The 16,544-nt window shown below is 43.0% G+C and overlaps 1 protein-coding gene across 4 annotated transcripts in view; it reads right to left on the bottom strand.

Annotated features, from left to right (window-relative positions):
- sh3pxd2aa (SH3 and PX domains 2Aa) overlaps window positions 1-16,544 on the bottom strand; it is a 151,277-nt gene that overhangs the window by 82,726 nt on the left and 52,007 nt on the right. For all 4 annotated transcript variants that reach the window (XM_050045236.1, XM_050045237.1, XM_050045238.1 and 1 more), the window contains exon 5: window positions 14,137-14,228. In XM_050045236.1, coding sequence (XP_049901193.1) covers window positions 14,137-14,228 — 92 coding nt within the window. The remainder of the gene's footprint in view (window positions 1-14,136; window positions 14,229-16,544) is intronic.

Below are 16,544 nucleotides of genomic sequence, written 5' to 3'. Positions count from 1 at the left end.
ATCTCTAATAACAACTAAAGTTTGCAGATAATCAGTGTAATCAGCGCCGATTCACTACTACTGTTATTTCTTGTGTGCACTCTGCAACACCCTCCATTGATGACACATCCTTGATTATGATGGTTCCGCACAAAACTTCTAGAAAGGTAGGCTGGTTCCCTTGTTAGAACCATGTTTCCAAGGATCCTGAGAAGAACCGGGTCAAGAATCAGGGCTAATTTGGTGGAAGAGGCGTAATAGTGATGCACAGGGCTCCCTTTAGTGTATCTATGCAATGCACAGCTTAAACACAATGTAACACCTGGTTAATGTGTGAAACAGTTGCGGTTAGACAAAATAAAAGGGTGGTTAGGTTTAGAAAAGAAATCATGTTCTGGGTTAAAATAAGAACATCACCCTAAATGCATCACTTGACTGACGTCAGTGCGCAACAACTGTCTGTAAATTACTAAACGTTACATTCAAACAATGGTGACTTTTGGTTTGACTCGGGACGTTGGTACACAAATGACACAACGTTACCTTAAAAAAAACACTAACTTTTGGTTTCACATGGGACACAAACTCTCCTGAGTGAAAGTCTGGTTTTGTTTGACCCATTTACCTCCCCTCCCTCTCACCATACGCAGACTTTTTCACTCTTTATACTACGTCAGTTGCTCTAAGCATCATGTATTGCTGCAGATGGGGTTGCACTGGAGTTAGCTGGAAGCTTTGTGTGTCTCATAAACACAGTTAAGGGTGCTTTTGGCGTCGATGTCACACACGGAGAGGCTTGGAAAGTGAACCTTAAAGTGTTCTTAACTAGCAAATATGTTAAAGGAAGGACTTAAACAGAACAGACAAACATTTTATTTAGATCATTTCAGAGAGAGAGATATGGAGAAATAAAACTACACAGTATTTTCTAAGAAAGACGCTAAGATTAGGAAAAAAAAATCGGAAAAATAAACATAGCAGAACATTCTTCTTAAACTCTACCCCAACAATCATGTGTTCACCCCTCAGATTCACCCACGTCTCCTTGCGGGGGCCTGAACCCACAGGTTGGGAACCACTGAACCAGAGGTTATAACACTAAAAAGAAGAACTGGGCGGTTCCCATGTGTATGAAAGCGCCTAAAAAATGTCTCCAACTGTGTAAATGTGTGCACACAATGTCTGCGTTTTGACACATAAAAATGTCATGAAGCTGTTATGATGAAGTCAGTCCTTTGATATCAGCCTTTTGTACTGCAGGAGAGAAATATCTATGTTTTTGTAGTTTTTGCTTCTGCAGGACATCAGAAAGCAAACAAAAAGACCAGAGATCCTGCTGAAGGGTCCACTCAAAATACATTAAACATCAAGGGCGCTCGGCTTCAAAAAGCAGCAACTGATTGCACAAGAGTGACATCAGATTGGAGTCTCACTTCCCACTGAGCTGCAGTGCTGTGCTCCGCAGACAGGGGTCGGTATCCCTCAAACGCAGGCTGAGGGGAGAGGAAACTGTGTCTGGTGGTGGGATGTGCTCAAGGTCTGTGTGCTCTCTGTGAGCTTTGATTGATGGGATAGTTCCCTGTGCTGCACTGCGAGGCACGTGGCTCCTTTTTCTAATCAGATCATAGTCAGAAAATTCAATCTTACAAGGTAGAGCAGGAGAGGAGCTGGCTATTGTCAAGGCATGAGTCATTTAATGAGATTTCATAGAGACAGTATACGAAATAAGACGTCTCGGTTTGATTCAGTCATAAAAAATGGCACTAAGGCTACTTCACCTTCTACACTTTATCCTAATTTTCAATATATTGCATCAGCTGCCTTGTATATAGTCTTGCGCCTTGTGCTCCCCTGTTTCTGACCTCCTCATCTCTCTAAGGATCCTCCTCATCAGCCTCATCTCCTTCCTCCTTTTCCAGGAAGTGATGAAGTGGACACATTTCATCACCCTGGTAGATACAGCTGTCCCAGCCCGCTCTATTCATCACACTCATGTACAGTCCGGCCCTCCCAAAGCTATTACTGTAGCAAGCCCGAACCCCACCTTGACAACACCCTGTGAGTAAGTGTGTGAGGAGGCTCAAGTGAGTCAGACACTGCATCGGGTGGGTGGATCGGTGGGTGAATGAGTGCATCCATGTAAGATGATGGTGAGGGAGAAAATAGAGCAGAGACTGTAGAACACAGACGGGAGGTGCACTGAAATAACCTGATAACAACAAAGCGGCTGCACACAACAAGCACGACCAAATTAGTCCCGGAATAAACACTCAACTTTTGTCTTGCCACCGTGTCTCCTGAACGCGAGCATTTTGAGATATAATTACCTGAAGCGTACAACCGCTCCGTTTCAGACGGATCGATAAATGCTCACACATGAGAGCACATACATGTACACATAAAACCTCCCACAGGCCACACGCTCGGCTGACCACTCCTCACCACTCTGACACACTTAAAGCGTTTAACCCAGTCCACGCCAGCGCTGTGCACCGCTCGTGTTGTGCCGTGCGGTCTCCAGTGAGTGCTATTGATCCTTATAGTGAAGGGAATGGAGCAGCTTATCCATTAAGGCTGAGTGAGTCTGTCGCCTGTCTCCTGCTCGCGGCAGACGGAGTGGAACGGACAGATGACTGGGAGGAGGAAGACAGAGGTGGGAGACTGGGAGGGGAGGAGAGATGCTTCATAACTCCTGGACAGTGGAGAGGATCAGCACAAGATGGAAAGAGATGGGAAATCAGTGAGGAAAGAGAAAAGAGAAAACCTGCAGCAGGAGAGGAAGTCAGTTTATTTATAAAGCACCTAAGTGCAGAACATCAAGTGCTTCCCAATAAAACTAAGGCAACAGACTTAACAGGAGTCAGGAACAACATAAAATAGAAATACAAAAAATAATCTCCAACAGCCTTTGTTGTCTACAGTCCAAAGATCTTACAGAGTTCATAAGTTCAACAGCCACAACCTCAAAAGCACAGTCTCCTTTAGTTTTAAAGGGCCGTCCACACAAGGAACAATAACTATACGATGTGAGCAATAACACTGATGAATGATAATGGTCTCTAAACAGTGGCGCCAATCACGCGCTGCGCACTCCCGCTGTGTCTGCAGCTTAGCAATAACAAAACACCTACCACTGATTGTGAGGAGGAGCCCAGTTTCCTTTCTTCTTGATAGCATCTTTATGAAGTCTTTGTTTTATTAAACAGGGGTGCGTTTTTTTCAACCTCAAAGATGATTCTCTTCACAATGTCACGCTGCCGTATAAATTTAGATGGATTTTCATTTGCTGTCAGTGTTTGTCGTTCATCAAATCCCTCTTAAAGTGATCCAAACAATATGGACGCCACTGTTGTCCTTGTAGTTGTGGTGTGGACTGTGACATGCACTAGAGTTAGAATTATCGTTCTTGGTGTGACTGGCCCTTTACAATGACAAAACAGACATTCTTCTTTCTGCTCCAGCCAGCCTTGTTTCTACAGTAATGGATAGTCTCGGTTCTCTATCGTCTGATGAATCTTCCCAGTGAAATCAAGGTGTCATTCTGGACCAGGCATTGACTCTTGATCGAGTGTTAAGTGTTTGATTCGTTCCTGTTTTTTACAGCCGACAAACGTCTCAAAATTAATTGTATCTCAAGCTGTGATTATTATTCAAGCTTAAGTCAGTCCCATCTTGACATTTGTCCTTCCCTTGTGCTTCACCTGTCTTAGCAAAACATCCTCGTATCGCTTAAGACGTCCAAAAAGCTGCTGTAAAGCTTTTGACCAGCTCATCAAACAGGTGTGGCTCTGCATGGTCAGGTACCAGCTTACATTAGAGATCGACTGCAGCTCTACATCACCAGCTGGTCTTTAGAGCCCTTTCCACACAGACATCACGCTGTAGGGCCGCTACGAAGTCCCTTCTTCATGCTGCCATTGCTTCTTTCACTCAGAACCAAAAAACGGAGGCATCATGCCACTCCAGCGTGTGATCACAGACAGCACGCCGGCACTACAGAAGCAAATGAGGCGTGACAGGTGTGACATGTAACATAGCAGTGCCAGCCTCTAGTGTGACATTTAACATATGCGCTGGCATAAACATGGCAATAACAATCATTTACTGTTCCTGTTATATGGTGGTTGATCGTGTCCTCTGCTCGGAGGGTAAAGAGTACCGGACCTCACTGTTCTCCCAGTTTGTGGACTTTTTCTGCCGCTGTTCTTTGTCTTTGAGTTAGGCGACAACTGCCATCAGCTACTTTTTAAATCTCCTGGCAGTGGGTTGCACACATCCTGCCAGCTGTCCCTTTTATACAGACATTGCTTCGGTGCTGTTATTACCTCCGATGCTGGCTTAAAGGTGACACAACTCTGTCCTTCCATTTCATGATTGTACCTTTTCTACAGAACAACAAGGCGGTATAAGGGTGTGAAATTTTCACCTTGAGGAGGCAGTGTAAAAAGGGGCTTAAGATTTCTCTGATCAGGGTTTGAAGGTTGTTCCTCGCTCTTGACTTAAGCTGTAGGATCTTCTAGGATCCACTCTTTTTAGAGTTCAGGACATTATGTAAAACAGACAATTTTGCCACATTTTGAGGCTTAAATAAGGAGTACAGCTGAATATCATCTGCAGCAGTCATAGGAGATACTTTTAAAGTGACTTGTTATCTGTCAAAGGGGAAGCATGTACGAGGTAAACAACACAAGACCCAGGACAGAACACTGAGGGACACCACAATACATGTACCAGCAGTACCCACCCACTGTTGATTAGGATACTGTGGTCTACAGTGTCAGAAGCTGCACTGAGATCCACCAATGCCTAAGCAATATTCTACTGCATCACCATGCATCAAGACAGCATCTGAGACTTTGAGAAGAGCTGTTCTTGTTGAGTACAAGTGACAAAAGTAACCACTTATTTAGTGGTAGCCAAGCAGCTTACTACCCTCCTACTGTACTTAACCTCCTTACACAAGGAAGAATAAAGGTTTCCGTTGGATTCTGGATTCAGATCTGCTAAAACGCCTTGTGACCAAAACCCCAATCAACACTCAGTATTGATCAATATTAACTCTTTATCGGGACATTCTTAAAATGCACAATGTTCTGCATAAAGTCCTGCACCTCAAGACATAGAGAGTAAACAGAGGAGATGTATGGTGAGACGTCAGCACCAGATTTGGATATAATAGATGAGATAACAGTACACACACTCAAACACACACCCACAACCCATGATGGATTAATATTATTCTTCAGCATCCTCAGGGTTTCAAATCATGTTTCTTCCTCCACAACACTCAGGCCACATGTGTACTTGCACATAAATATAAAAAAAATAAATAAACACACACTACAAGCACACAAACACCACTTTAAATTAACGGCCAATCTCATTCCTGAACACACTCCCCCATGATTTATTTTAATTTAGCAGATGCATTATGGGTAGGGAATAGAAGCAACCCATCAAATTTAGCCCTGACACAAGTCAAGTCCTCTGGACCATGACGTCTTACTAACCATTAACTGAGCAGTCTTTTCCTTTTTTTAAGCAGAGAGCGGGCAGTTCACCCCCCTGTGTATTTTCTTCTTTTAGTGAGACAGAGCGAGAGCCTGCAGGGATACAGAGAAGCCAGAAGAGGTGCTGGCTCCATTTGATCTGGAGCTGACTGGAGTACAGCACTTCCTCAGGCAGAGGTTACCAGCAGCAACTGAGAGAGTCCCATCAGAGAGGTAGGAGGAGAACCAAAGATCCCATCCACTGCCTAGAGTCTGTTGATTAGGATACTGTGGGTCTACACTGCCAAAAGCTGCACTCAGATTCAACAGAACCAAACCAGAGTTTTCTCCTTCATCACAAAACATCAAGATATCATTTAAAGGGACAGTTACTGTTTGTAAATACGCTTGCTGGCAAAAATGAAAGCAAAAGCCTACCCCAGATTCACTCTCATGTTGGTACAAGCTTTGTCTGCTTGGCGTTTCTTCCTGCTGTGTGTTTTTCGGTGCTGTGTCTGCGATTTTTGTAGCTTCCACTTGGATGTACTTACAAGTGGAAGCTACGTTTTGAGGCCCAACCTCACCTGCATGCTGTGCCCAGGAACATCCCAAACACAGCAAAATAAAATAAAAAGTCGAAAATACAGGCAGAGGGCAGAGTATCTGTGGATAAATGTACTGCCTCATATTTCTAGTGGGTCATATGTGTGGAAGCCCTGAGAGACAGGGTGAAAAAAATTATTTCACAAACAGTGTTAGCCAAAACCCAAGTTTATCTCATATTTCTCAAATGTACAAGATCAACTCCTAGGCCTAATTAGGCTGTTCTGAGAGTGAGAAAGCTGCACAGAATGCAGCGCTTAGTGCTTGAGAGGGAACACTTTTGTATGGGTCACATTGGGCCTCATTCACAAATAGTGTGGCTGGGGGCAGGGTACACCCTGGACATGTCACCAGACTATCACAGGGCTGACACATACTGTAGAGACTGACAACGATTCACGCTCACATTCACACCTACGGGCAATTTAGAGTCACCAGTTAACCTGCATGTCTTTGGATTGTGGGAGGAAGCCAGAGTACCCGGAGAAAACCTTACAAGAGGAGAGCATGTAAACTCCAAACAGAAGGGCTCCTCCACCCAGGTTCAAACCAGGAACCCTCAAAACCCAATGATGCTAACCACTACTAACCCGTAGAAATCTTTAAACCAAATGTACAACATACTAAAACAGTAATTATTTAAAAAGGCTTTAGCAGACGATATTTAAAACCGTTAATTTTCCAACACACTGGTCAAATGCATTAAATAATTATGAAACTGACACCCTTTCATCCTCATCAACTATTAATGAAAAAAATTCAACTATGAAAACAGAGTGTCCCAGTTTTTAATTTATAGAAATTGTGTTCATTTGTAGCCAGTGGGTTAATTGGTAGCCTATTAATAGACATGCTGGGGCATATAAAAAATTCTGATTCACTGCCAAGCAGCATTAAGATGACATATCTAACCTTGCTGGAAGATGTTGCAGTCCATGCCTTCAGCAGAGCGCATCAGAGACCGACATGTTTGAACATGGCTGAAGAGAGTGACGAATGGTTTATCAGCTGTTTCTGACTGCCTTCACATTCATACACGCTTACTGACAGTCCGACACTGGAGGGCCTTAATATGTGAGTAGAAACAACTTAACTGCTTTCTCCACTATACACTTGAAGGCAAACTTATTTCTGTATATAGAGAAATGAGGGCGTGGCAGTATGCTGATTGGAGAGAGCGGGCATGTGCCTGTCAATTTAGAAATATTCACCAAGACTCACCAACATATGCGAGGTGGTAAGAACAAAATCAGCCAGTGCCTTCATGCACTTATTTTGTGTGCACAGTAAGAATGTTCCTTCTCACATAGTAAATGAGGCCTATTGTTTTTTAGGAAAATCCTGCATAGTAAGAACAGTCACCAAGAGTCTATTCATTTCTTCTGGAGTTGAAAAATCCAGGAAAGCAGACAGTCTAAGAGATTAAAAAAATAAAAACTTAACCACAACTGGGCTTCTTTCATTTATTGGCAGTTTTCCCAAACTTTTTTTTCTGCTTTCAGGAGCTGTGGCTCAAAGTGAATGAGAGTTTGATGTCATTCAACTGCTGCCTAATTAGTACTCGCTGGCAATTTATGTTGACTCGTCAAAATGATGCGCCATTATGCAGCGTGAGAGGAGAAGCAGGAAAGGAGATAAATATCTGTATCTGTCATGCCTCTGTTCAGCGTCAGCTTGTGAATGTCTGACTGTTTTTGTTTCTCTTGATGTGTTCGAGTCAATTCATTTTTTATACAGCCCAATCACAAATCACATGTCAGTGCTGCATTGAATATGTTATTTTTATAACTGATACACCTTCTGTTTGGGCACAGCTCTGTTAGTTGTCTCATGTTGCTGTGAAAAACTGTCAATGTGTTAATTGCCAGAGCTGTTATTATTTTTGCGGTCAATCTACTGTAACTTGACTTTGTAGCAGTATTCCTAATTGAAGTGGTGTTCAGATCCTTAACCTAAAAAAGTGGCAGTACCATGATGTTCCTAAGAACATTGGTGTTATCAAAAAATTGCATTTAAGTATCACAAGTAAAATTCTCATCAGAGAAAGTGGCACCTTTTAGTTTGTTCCCTTATTATATCATATTAGATTTGTAGAGATACAAGTTGAAACAAGTGCAGTGCAAGGTGCTGTTCTGCCGTCCCAAGATACTTTCAAGTCACCTCCACTCAATCTTTTCTGAAAACAAAAACAAAACAAAAAAAAACAACACAAAGGTCCTAGATCCTAGTTAACAGTTAACGTTTGGAGTTTGTACAGAAAATCTTCTTGTTTGATAAGTTCTTCTCCTCAGAGACACACATGGCATCTTGTTGCAGTCCAATCATAGCGGAAGTAACAGTTACAGTTTAGTTCCTCCAATTAAAGTGCTGCTTTAATCAAGCACTGATTGTTGGCTGTAGTGGGTTTGGATCTCTGGTAACACACTTAAAAGAATTTCCTCCTATTTATCTAATCACAAGTTCTTTGTATCTTGTGCTGACAAAGTATCTAATTGTGCTCCTTTGATGTGTGGAGTTCCTCAAGGGTCAATCCTTGGTCCTCTATTTTTTCATTCTACATGTTTTCTTTAGGGCTCATTATTGGTTGGTTTGGCTGTGTCTCTTTATCCATAGTGAACTTCTATGATATGTGCTCAGGTATAAACATCTTTTCAGTTGCAGCAGATGACAAATAAATGTCTAAAAGATTGTCTGTATGTCACTGTGTGTGTGTCACAGATCCATTAGGGCTCGTGGATGGTTTATAATCACCCTTTTTGCGTCAAGTCCAAAGGCGCGAAAAGTTGTTGCAGTCCTTGGTCATGCAACTCTAAACTTTTGTGACTAGGTAGCCACTGAGTGTGCCGCGCTTTGCAGTTCAATAAGGAGGACTGGCCAAGAAGGTTCACCTATAAAGAGATTTTTACAACTCTACATTGAGAGACCACAGGGATAGTCAAATGGCCTCAAATTATTGGAAACAGCCCACCACAGTGGGGGGAGTAGAAGCTTTTTTTCTGCAAGGTGTGGAAGAACATAAGAGATGGCTGTAAAAACTAAAAAAAAAAGGGCCCGAGGTAACAATAACGGTACACAAATGCAATGTTTGGCTGTACGTTGGCGTTTACTACTGTTGCCAGGCAGCCTACTTTTCTGGTAACATTCTTCTAGTAACACTCATTGACTTCCTGCTTATCCCAAGAATACTTTGTTTGTACACCATCTGGCATTTCAGAGCACATTGCAACGAATAACGTGTTAAGCATAAACTCTACTCTGCATGCTCATAGCTTACACACCGTCTATGAAGGCCTGTGCCACTCTGTCTTGTGGAATTATTAGCAAAGCTTAACACACAAGTACAGCTTCATCTTTCACAACTCCAGCAACAACATTAGTGCCATTTCTTTATGAACCAAAAAGGCACACTGGCAACCAGGCATATACAGGACACAGAGAAGAGTGGGAGAAGAAAATAAAGAATAATAGACTGAAGGAGATGAAGGACATAAGTCAAATGAGAGACAGAAGGAGAGACAGACAGACAGTAAAAGAGAGATGAGAACACAGGCAAGATGGAAAGCTGTATGGACAGCGAGGACGCGAAAGCTGTTGATCAAAGAATGATCGCGCTGGCGTTTGTAACCTTGAGCCGTCGCGTCAATTAAACGTATCAGAATTTATGAGGCTGAGTTAGATACAAAGAAGTAGAGGAGGGAGGACGATAGGGAGATATAACCTATTACGCTATGCTGAAAAACACTGGCAGACAGAGGTCACCAAATCCTGCCTGCTTCACTCCTCTCGTCTCATCCAAGAGACAAAGGTGAGGACAAAACTCTAAAATACAGATTGACAGCAGAGGGGGGAAGCGCTGAGAAAAGTAATTAAAATACAAAAAAAGCCATAGCCCGGGTCTAACAAGAGTACTCGGTTGCAGCGCCTCGGGTGCAGCTGTCTCGGTGCATACAGGAGCACATTACAAATGAATAGTGCGATACTGGCATTTGAGGTTTGGAGAGGAGAGTGTGTTCTCTAATTAAAAACTACCCAAAGGGGCTATCTCCTGCTATGAAACAAGTCATTCTCCTCCTCCCACTCTCACATCCATCAAATCCTCTCTCTCCATACCCCTCACCCCCCCCCCCCCCCCCCCCCCCCCAAATGCCTGGCCTTGTAGGAGGTTTTAACGAACTCGGAGAGAAAGAGCTGGTTTGGGAATAGACTAGAAAGTGGGAACAGACAGAGAGCTAATGAGCTTAGCCACTGTACAATGATGCTGTATATTTGAGGCGATGTGTGACACAATAACATGCACAAGATGTTGAAACTCAGAACATGATGCACAGGTGTTCAAGCATGTGTGCTAGGCCTGTTAGCATCTGAGCTATTGGAGGTAGCATAATCAATCAACAAAGTCATTATTTCAACAGTATGTTTACATGTCATGCCTGTAATTAGTGTGAGCAAGTTCACATATTGTATGTGTGAGTGTGAATCTGTGTGTGCATTCATATGTGTCTGTATAGACTGATCCAGGTTATGGGCAAAAGTAAACAAGCCATCGTTACTGTAGTGGCACCTCCAGCGCCGCTTCCAGAGGAAAATGTTGGCTTTGTACATTTCTGCAAACCACAAGTACTTCACATTTGAACATATCACACTTATCATTATCAATGTTTCTAAAGTGACTTAGTTATGAGATGACTTTGTCATTGGATGGTGGACGGGATAGTGGACAGTGTGTCCACTTGGCAAGATGTCTGCCAAGCTGCAGACCACGGTTAAATTGCGTTTCGACCAAGCAGTACGGTACAGTTCAGTTCAGTACGCTTTTTTTCCGTTTCCACTGTGAAAACTGTGGATGGTACCAATGGCACCGCTCCGTACTGTCCCCATTTTTGGTCACCCCTCTGTTGGAGTACCTAGCACACAGATCTGGTACTAAAAGGTGGAGCTGTGAACACTGCAGTCTGTTGATTGGTCAATAGCGGACAGTAACTCTGCTCAGGGCTGAGTTGTAGCTGGCTTTGAAGGTTGTGTAATCACTGTTCATACCATGGACAGTTTTACTTACATTAGTAAACTGTAACTACAAAACAAAAGGATGGTTTGCTGCCTCTCACAGCAGCTGTAGTCTGAGAATAAAATAACTTAATTCACTGGGCCGAGTACAGGCAACTTTTAAGGTGGAACGTTTACTTGTAGTATTACTCAATGCATGAGGTGACGACTTTGATTTCAATATGACAACTGTGATCAAGTAGTTTTTATTGTCTCTCTTGGATGACATACACTTTTAGTAGTGAGTGGATTTTCAATCGTTCAAATATATATATCAATTTCAATTTGATTATGTGAACTGCATATCTTCTAATCCTCACTCTGAGAAGAAAAAAGTGTCCCGGAGGGTCATCCCTGTGGGCTAAGGCAACGCTAAACCCCGGCACTTGCCTGAGAAGGACTCAATGCACAAGCCCGCTATTTCTAAATAGAGACTCTCACTGCAGCCTGTTCTATTTTGTTCTGAAAATGTTGGTATGAAAACTCGTTCTATGGACGATAAACAAGGTGCAGACTTCCATCTGTGTCATTGGTGATGAGGAAATACAGTGAGTGCTTGATGGAGCAGTGAGTGACAACAACCCCGCCCACATTTAAGAGTACTGTTTGCGATGGAAACGCTAAACGGACCTAGGGTCTAAGTACCATGTGTGAGGGTTACTTTTGGTTCTAAAGGTGGCACACCAAAAGTGTTTGGTTGAAATGGGGATTTAGAGACCAACAGACAATAAAAACTGTTGCTTTTAAAGGATAACTTCGGTATTTTTCAACCTGGGCTCTATTTCCCCATGTGTATGTGTGCATATGATTCATGGGTACCACTCGTTCTAAAATTGGTTCAGTATTGAGGCACGAAACGAGCTAAAACGGTAATGTGGGCAAATGCGTCCCGTATAAAAGTTTTTCGCCACAGACCGGTTCAGATCGCCAGTGCTATCTCTGTAAATAGCATATTGTAGCGGCCCTGGGGCAGTGGTGAGTGTGAATGAGTGGAGTCAGCTGTCAGTCAGTGTTGGAGCAGAGAGGGGGAGGGCGGCCCCGCTGGGTACTGTAAGTGAGTATGTGTGTATGAAGTGTGTGTGTTACGCTAGAAGAGTCAGAGTTTGGGACGGAGTCTTTTACGTGCTACCCCCTGGAGTGTTACCGGAGTTTTTGGAGTGCTCAAATAAACGGGCCTTTTTCCCGAACGCAAGAACAGGATGTCGCGCAACACCCCGTACAGCTTTCATAGGCTGCCTTTGTCGGACGGCGAGATGCTGAAGTTGTGGCTAGTTGTGCTACAAATGGATGCTAACACTCCTGTCCAGACACTGCGCCTTGCAGACCATCGGGTCTGCAGTGCTCACTTCTCCCAAGATGACTACTGCCAGCCGAAGAAGAGAAGACATCCAATCCCGAAACACCTCTTCCTCAAGAAAACGGCTGTCCCACGAGTAGAGAGAGCTACAGACACAGTGGAGCAAAGCTCGTGACATCACACAGCCCAGAGGTAAGGGAAAGGCTAAGTTAGTATGCTATTTACAGAGATAGCACTGGTGATCTGAACCGGTCAGTGGCGAAAAAACACACACTTCATACACACATACTCACTTACAGTACCCAGCGGGGCAGCCCTCCCCCTCTCTGCTCCAACACTGACTGACAGCTGACTCCATAGCACTGGCGATCTGAACCGGTCAGTGGCGAAAAAAAAGCATTTTTCTTTTCACGCATTTGCCCCCGTTACCGTTTTAGCTTGTTTTGGGGCTCCGGTTGCATCCGCCTCCCTCAATACTAAACCAATTTTAGAACGAGTTGTACCCATGAATCACACGCACACATACACATGGGGAAATAGAGCCCAGGTTGAAAAATACCGAAGTTATCCATTAAGCACCCCGTTGTTGTTTTCCCACCAGGGATTGTGCCACGAAAAGAGGTTGCTCTTTACCAAGACCACGCTGGGTGGAATAGTGCTTCAAAAACTGAGTATTTTAAGACAAAACATGATCTTTCTCTAAAATACCCAAGTAGTTTTTGTACCTAAACCTAACCACACATCAACCATGGCACTGTTGAAACGTTTAACGTATGTAATGTAAACATACCCGGGGTTTGCAGAAACATACAGTGCCACTAGTGTAAAGAATTCAAATTCTTAGCTGATTTTGTACAGCTTTTGCTAAAAACACATCCAGGAGATCTTGTACAAACTGCTACATACTCAAATATAGTCATCAAAATTCCACTAAAGTGTGGACTTGCACTTGTATAGTGCCTGTCTAGTCTTCTCACCACTCAGAGTGCTTTTTACACTACAAGTCACACTCACCCATTCACATGCTGGTGGCTGAGGCTACCGTGCAGGGTGCCACCTGGTACACAGCTTTAACACGCTCACACACCGATGGAACAGCCATCAGGAGCAATATGGGGTCCAGTATCTTGCCAAGGGATACTTCAACACGCAGACTGGAGGAGCCAGGGATCAAACCACTGATCTTCTACGACCCACTCTACCTCCGGAGCCACAGCCACCCCATATGGTTAGAATGTAAAAAAAAAACCTCATCTGCAAATCACCTAAATGAACTCATGGTGCTGTGTGATTTTAAGCTGCTCTCCCTCGATACAATACAGCAATACAATGCAAACAATAAACTTCACCCACAGGCCTCTGCTCCACGCTTTCATTTTTATTTTGATAATCAATCCTAACCTATCCGCATATTTCCTGGTCACAAAAATTCTGGACTATTTCTCTTTTACTATTTCAAGTTCAAGATGTTTATTAAATGATCTGTGTTTCATATGACTAGGATGCAATAAATAATGGATTACATGTTTATCTATTTATGGTCACAAGCTCATCTCAAGCAGAGAACATCAAAGAGCCTGTTTCTACTTGGTATAAACACGCGTTTTGTTGTGTAATGATTTACGTCTCAAGCTAGAGAGCTTGAGACATAAATCTGATGATGGATTAGTCTGCACACATACAGTATGCGTTCAGGTGTGTGACGATACAGTGTGTGACACTTACTCCACAGGGGGGTTGACGTCCTCAGCTTTTGTCTCAAAGAAGCGCAGCACCTCCTCGCTCTGAGAGATCTGAGGGGGGAGTCGCACCAGTGCCTACAGACAGAGACAGAGAGACAACGGGAGGTTAAAGAGAGAGCAGCCTACAGGTGATTGACAGGTCACATTCTTGTTCTCAGTTACAAGTATTAAAAGCTGCTTTTTTATATTAATATTGTATCAAATAGTGTGTGTGTGTTGTAAGCAACAGAGAATTATCAGCCAACTCTGCAGTTCTCCTTTAACTTTACGGAGCCTTTAAGCCTCTTTAAACTAACTGTTTCAATTGAATTTGTTTAACTCTCAACAGCCTCATTCCTGAATGCAGCAGCTGTTTTCAGAGGAAAACGCTCTGATAAACCCACTGTACACGAGCTGCCCAGCACCCACAGGAAGGCAGAGTTAACAATATGTTGGTGAAGAAAGCAGCTGAGGACAAAGAGACGTGTTTCTCAGAAGCTGGTGGAGTCAAACACAGAGCTGACAGGGGAGCAAATACTTAATTTACTTTCATCAGGTTGCCAGAAACATGGCTCCTACTTAATGCTAATATTGCTGCATGTCTGCTGAATAGACAATTGTTTGCATGCACAACAACTGTATAAGGTGATAAAATGTTTGTGATGTGTTTACTATTGCAGCTTTAAAGATGTTTAATCTCTTTAAATCACTGGGTTTTCTGGAAAAATTGTATTAGGATCTATGTATGATATACTTCAATATAATTAAAGGGACAGTTCATCCCAAAATTAAAAAAATCATATATATTTTTTTGTCTGCCATCTCTCCAGTATAATGGAACTAGATGGCACTCGGCTTGTGATGCTCAAAGTGCCAAAAAATACATTTGAGAAACTCAACAGCAATGTCTCTTTCGAGAAATCATGACCCAGTTACTCAAGATAATCCACAGACCTTGTTGTGAGCAGTTTCATGTAGGAACTATTTTGCTGTCAAGTAAGGATGGGTATTGTTAAGATTCTCTTATCGGTTGAATAATTTCTCTTTAGAAAATAAGTTAATTAAAAAAATAATAAGGATTACTGAACATTTTAAGTATAACTAAATGTTCTTTCCAGAGCAGCAACAGTAATTTTTATAACAGCAAAGTCACTATATTAACAATATTCCTGACATGACAACATTGCGTGAAGTTTAGTTTTTATAAGTCACTATAAGTCAGTCCTCCTGTCCTCAGTCCTGCTCCCTCTCTGCTGATGCGATTCACTGTGTGCAGGTAGCATTAGTGCTGTTAGAGGGAGGAGGTGCTGTTTGTGTCAGCCAGCAGCTTAGTATAAAAGAATTTTCCCAGTTTTAAGGTAAGCAGCAAACTAAGCTAAACGAGTAACCTACATACAAACAGCTGTCATTTTAGCGTATTTGTAACAATTCGCTATTAGCCAAACTAGTGTGCTGTCCTTGTGTACAACATAATGTTGGTGACGGTGGATGAGAGACTGTGGACAGAGGAGAATGAGATATTGCTGTTTACATGTTTATGCTTGCTGAACACAGGCATTGATAACATAATGGCTTTTTACTTGCAAGGTTAACTGCACTTACAGTCACGAGTGTAGCTGCTGTCAACTTGAGCTGCGGCCTCTCTGCTGTTCTCTGACCTTACTCCATGTCATGTGGGTGGGTGGGTGTGTGTGTGTGTGTGTGTGTGTGTGTATATAAGAGGTCAGCAGGTGAGAGACTGCTGACCGATTATGAATGAAACCAAAATGTTTAAAAGTGCCGATAAAATAACTGATACCACTTATTAATGCTACAGTCTTTGCTAATTTAGCCCCAGGGCTCATTTTATATCAGGTTTCAGTACCCATCCCTGAGGCAGACATCTCTACAGCCGATATCTCCAACACTCAACAACTCACACCAAAACAGTCCAGATTGATAAACAGCACTACAGGTCATTTCGGGATTAACTGTCCCTTTAAGGGGACGACACGGTGATGCAGTGGTTAGCATTGTCGCCTTAAAGCAAGAGGGTTCCTGGTTCAAGTCTGGGGTGGGGGGTTTGAACCAGGGTGGGGGAGCCCCTCTGTGCAGGTTACACATCCACCAAAAGATTATCAACCATCCTTCCTCCACTCTGTGTTCATTGACAAAGCCACACTGCAGTCAAAGACGGGATCATATGTCTGACCTAACATCTATATTTAATGATCTGACCAGCTCCAACCAAAGGAGTCGCTCATGAACAGTACCAGGGTGCTGGACCGTGGAGATATGCGATGACACATGTACGGCATGGGATTTTCATTGGAATCGGCGCAGACTGAGCTACCTTCATATTTCATTCATCAGATCCTATATTATTGAAAGAGCCTTGCGGTTGTGATTGAAGAGTCCGTATCTTGCTGTGCA

This window comes from Epinephelus moara, chromosome 5 (genome assembly GCF_006386435.1).
Source record: "Epinephelus moara isolate mb chromosome 5, YSFRI_EMoa_1.0, whole genome shotgun sequence".
Classification (NCBI taxonomy): domain Eukaryota; kingdom Metazoa; phylum Chordata; class Actinopteri; order Perciformes; family Serranidae; genus Epinephelus; species Epinephelus moara.
This window is presented reverse-complemented; position numbering and strand designations above follow the sequence as displayed.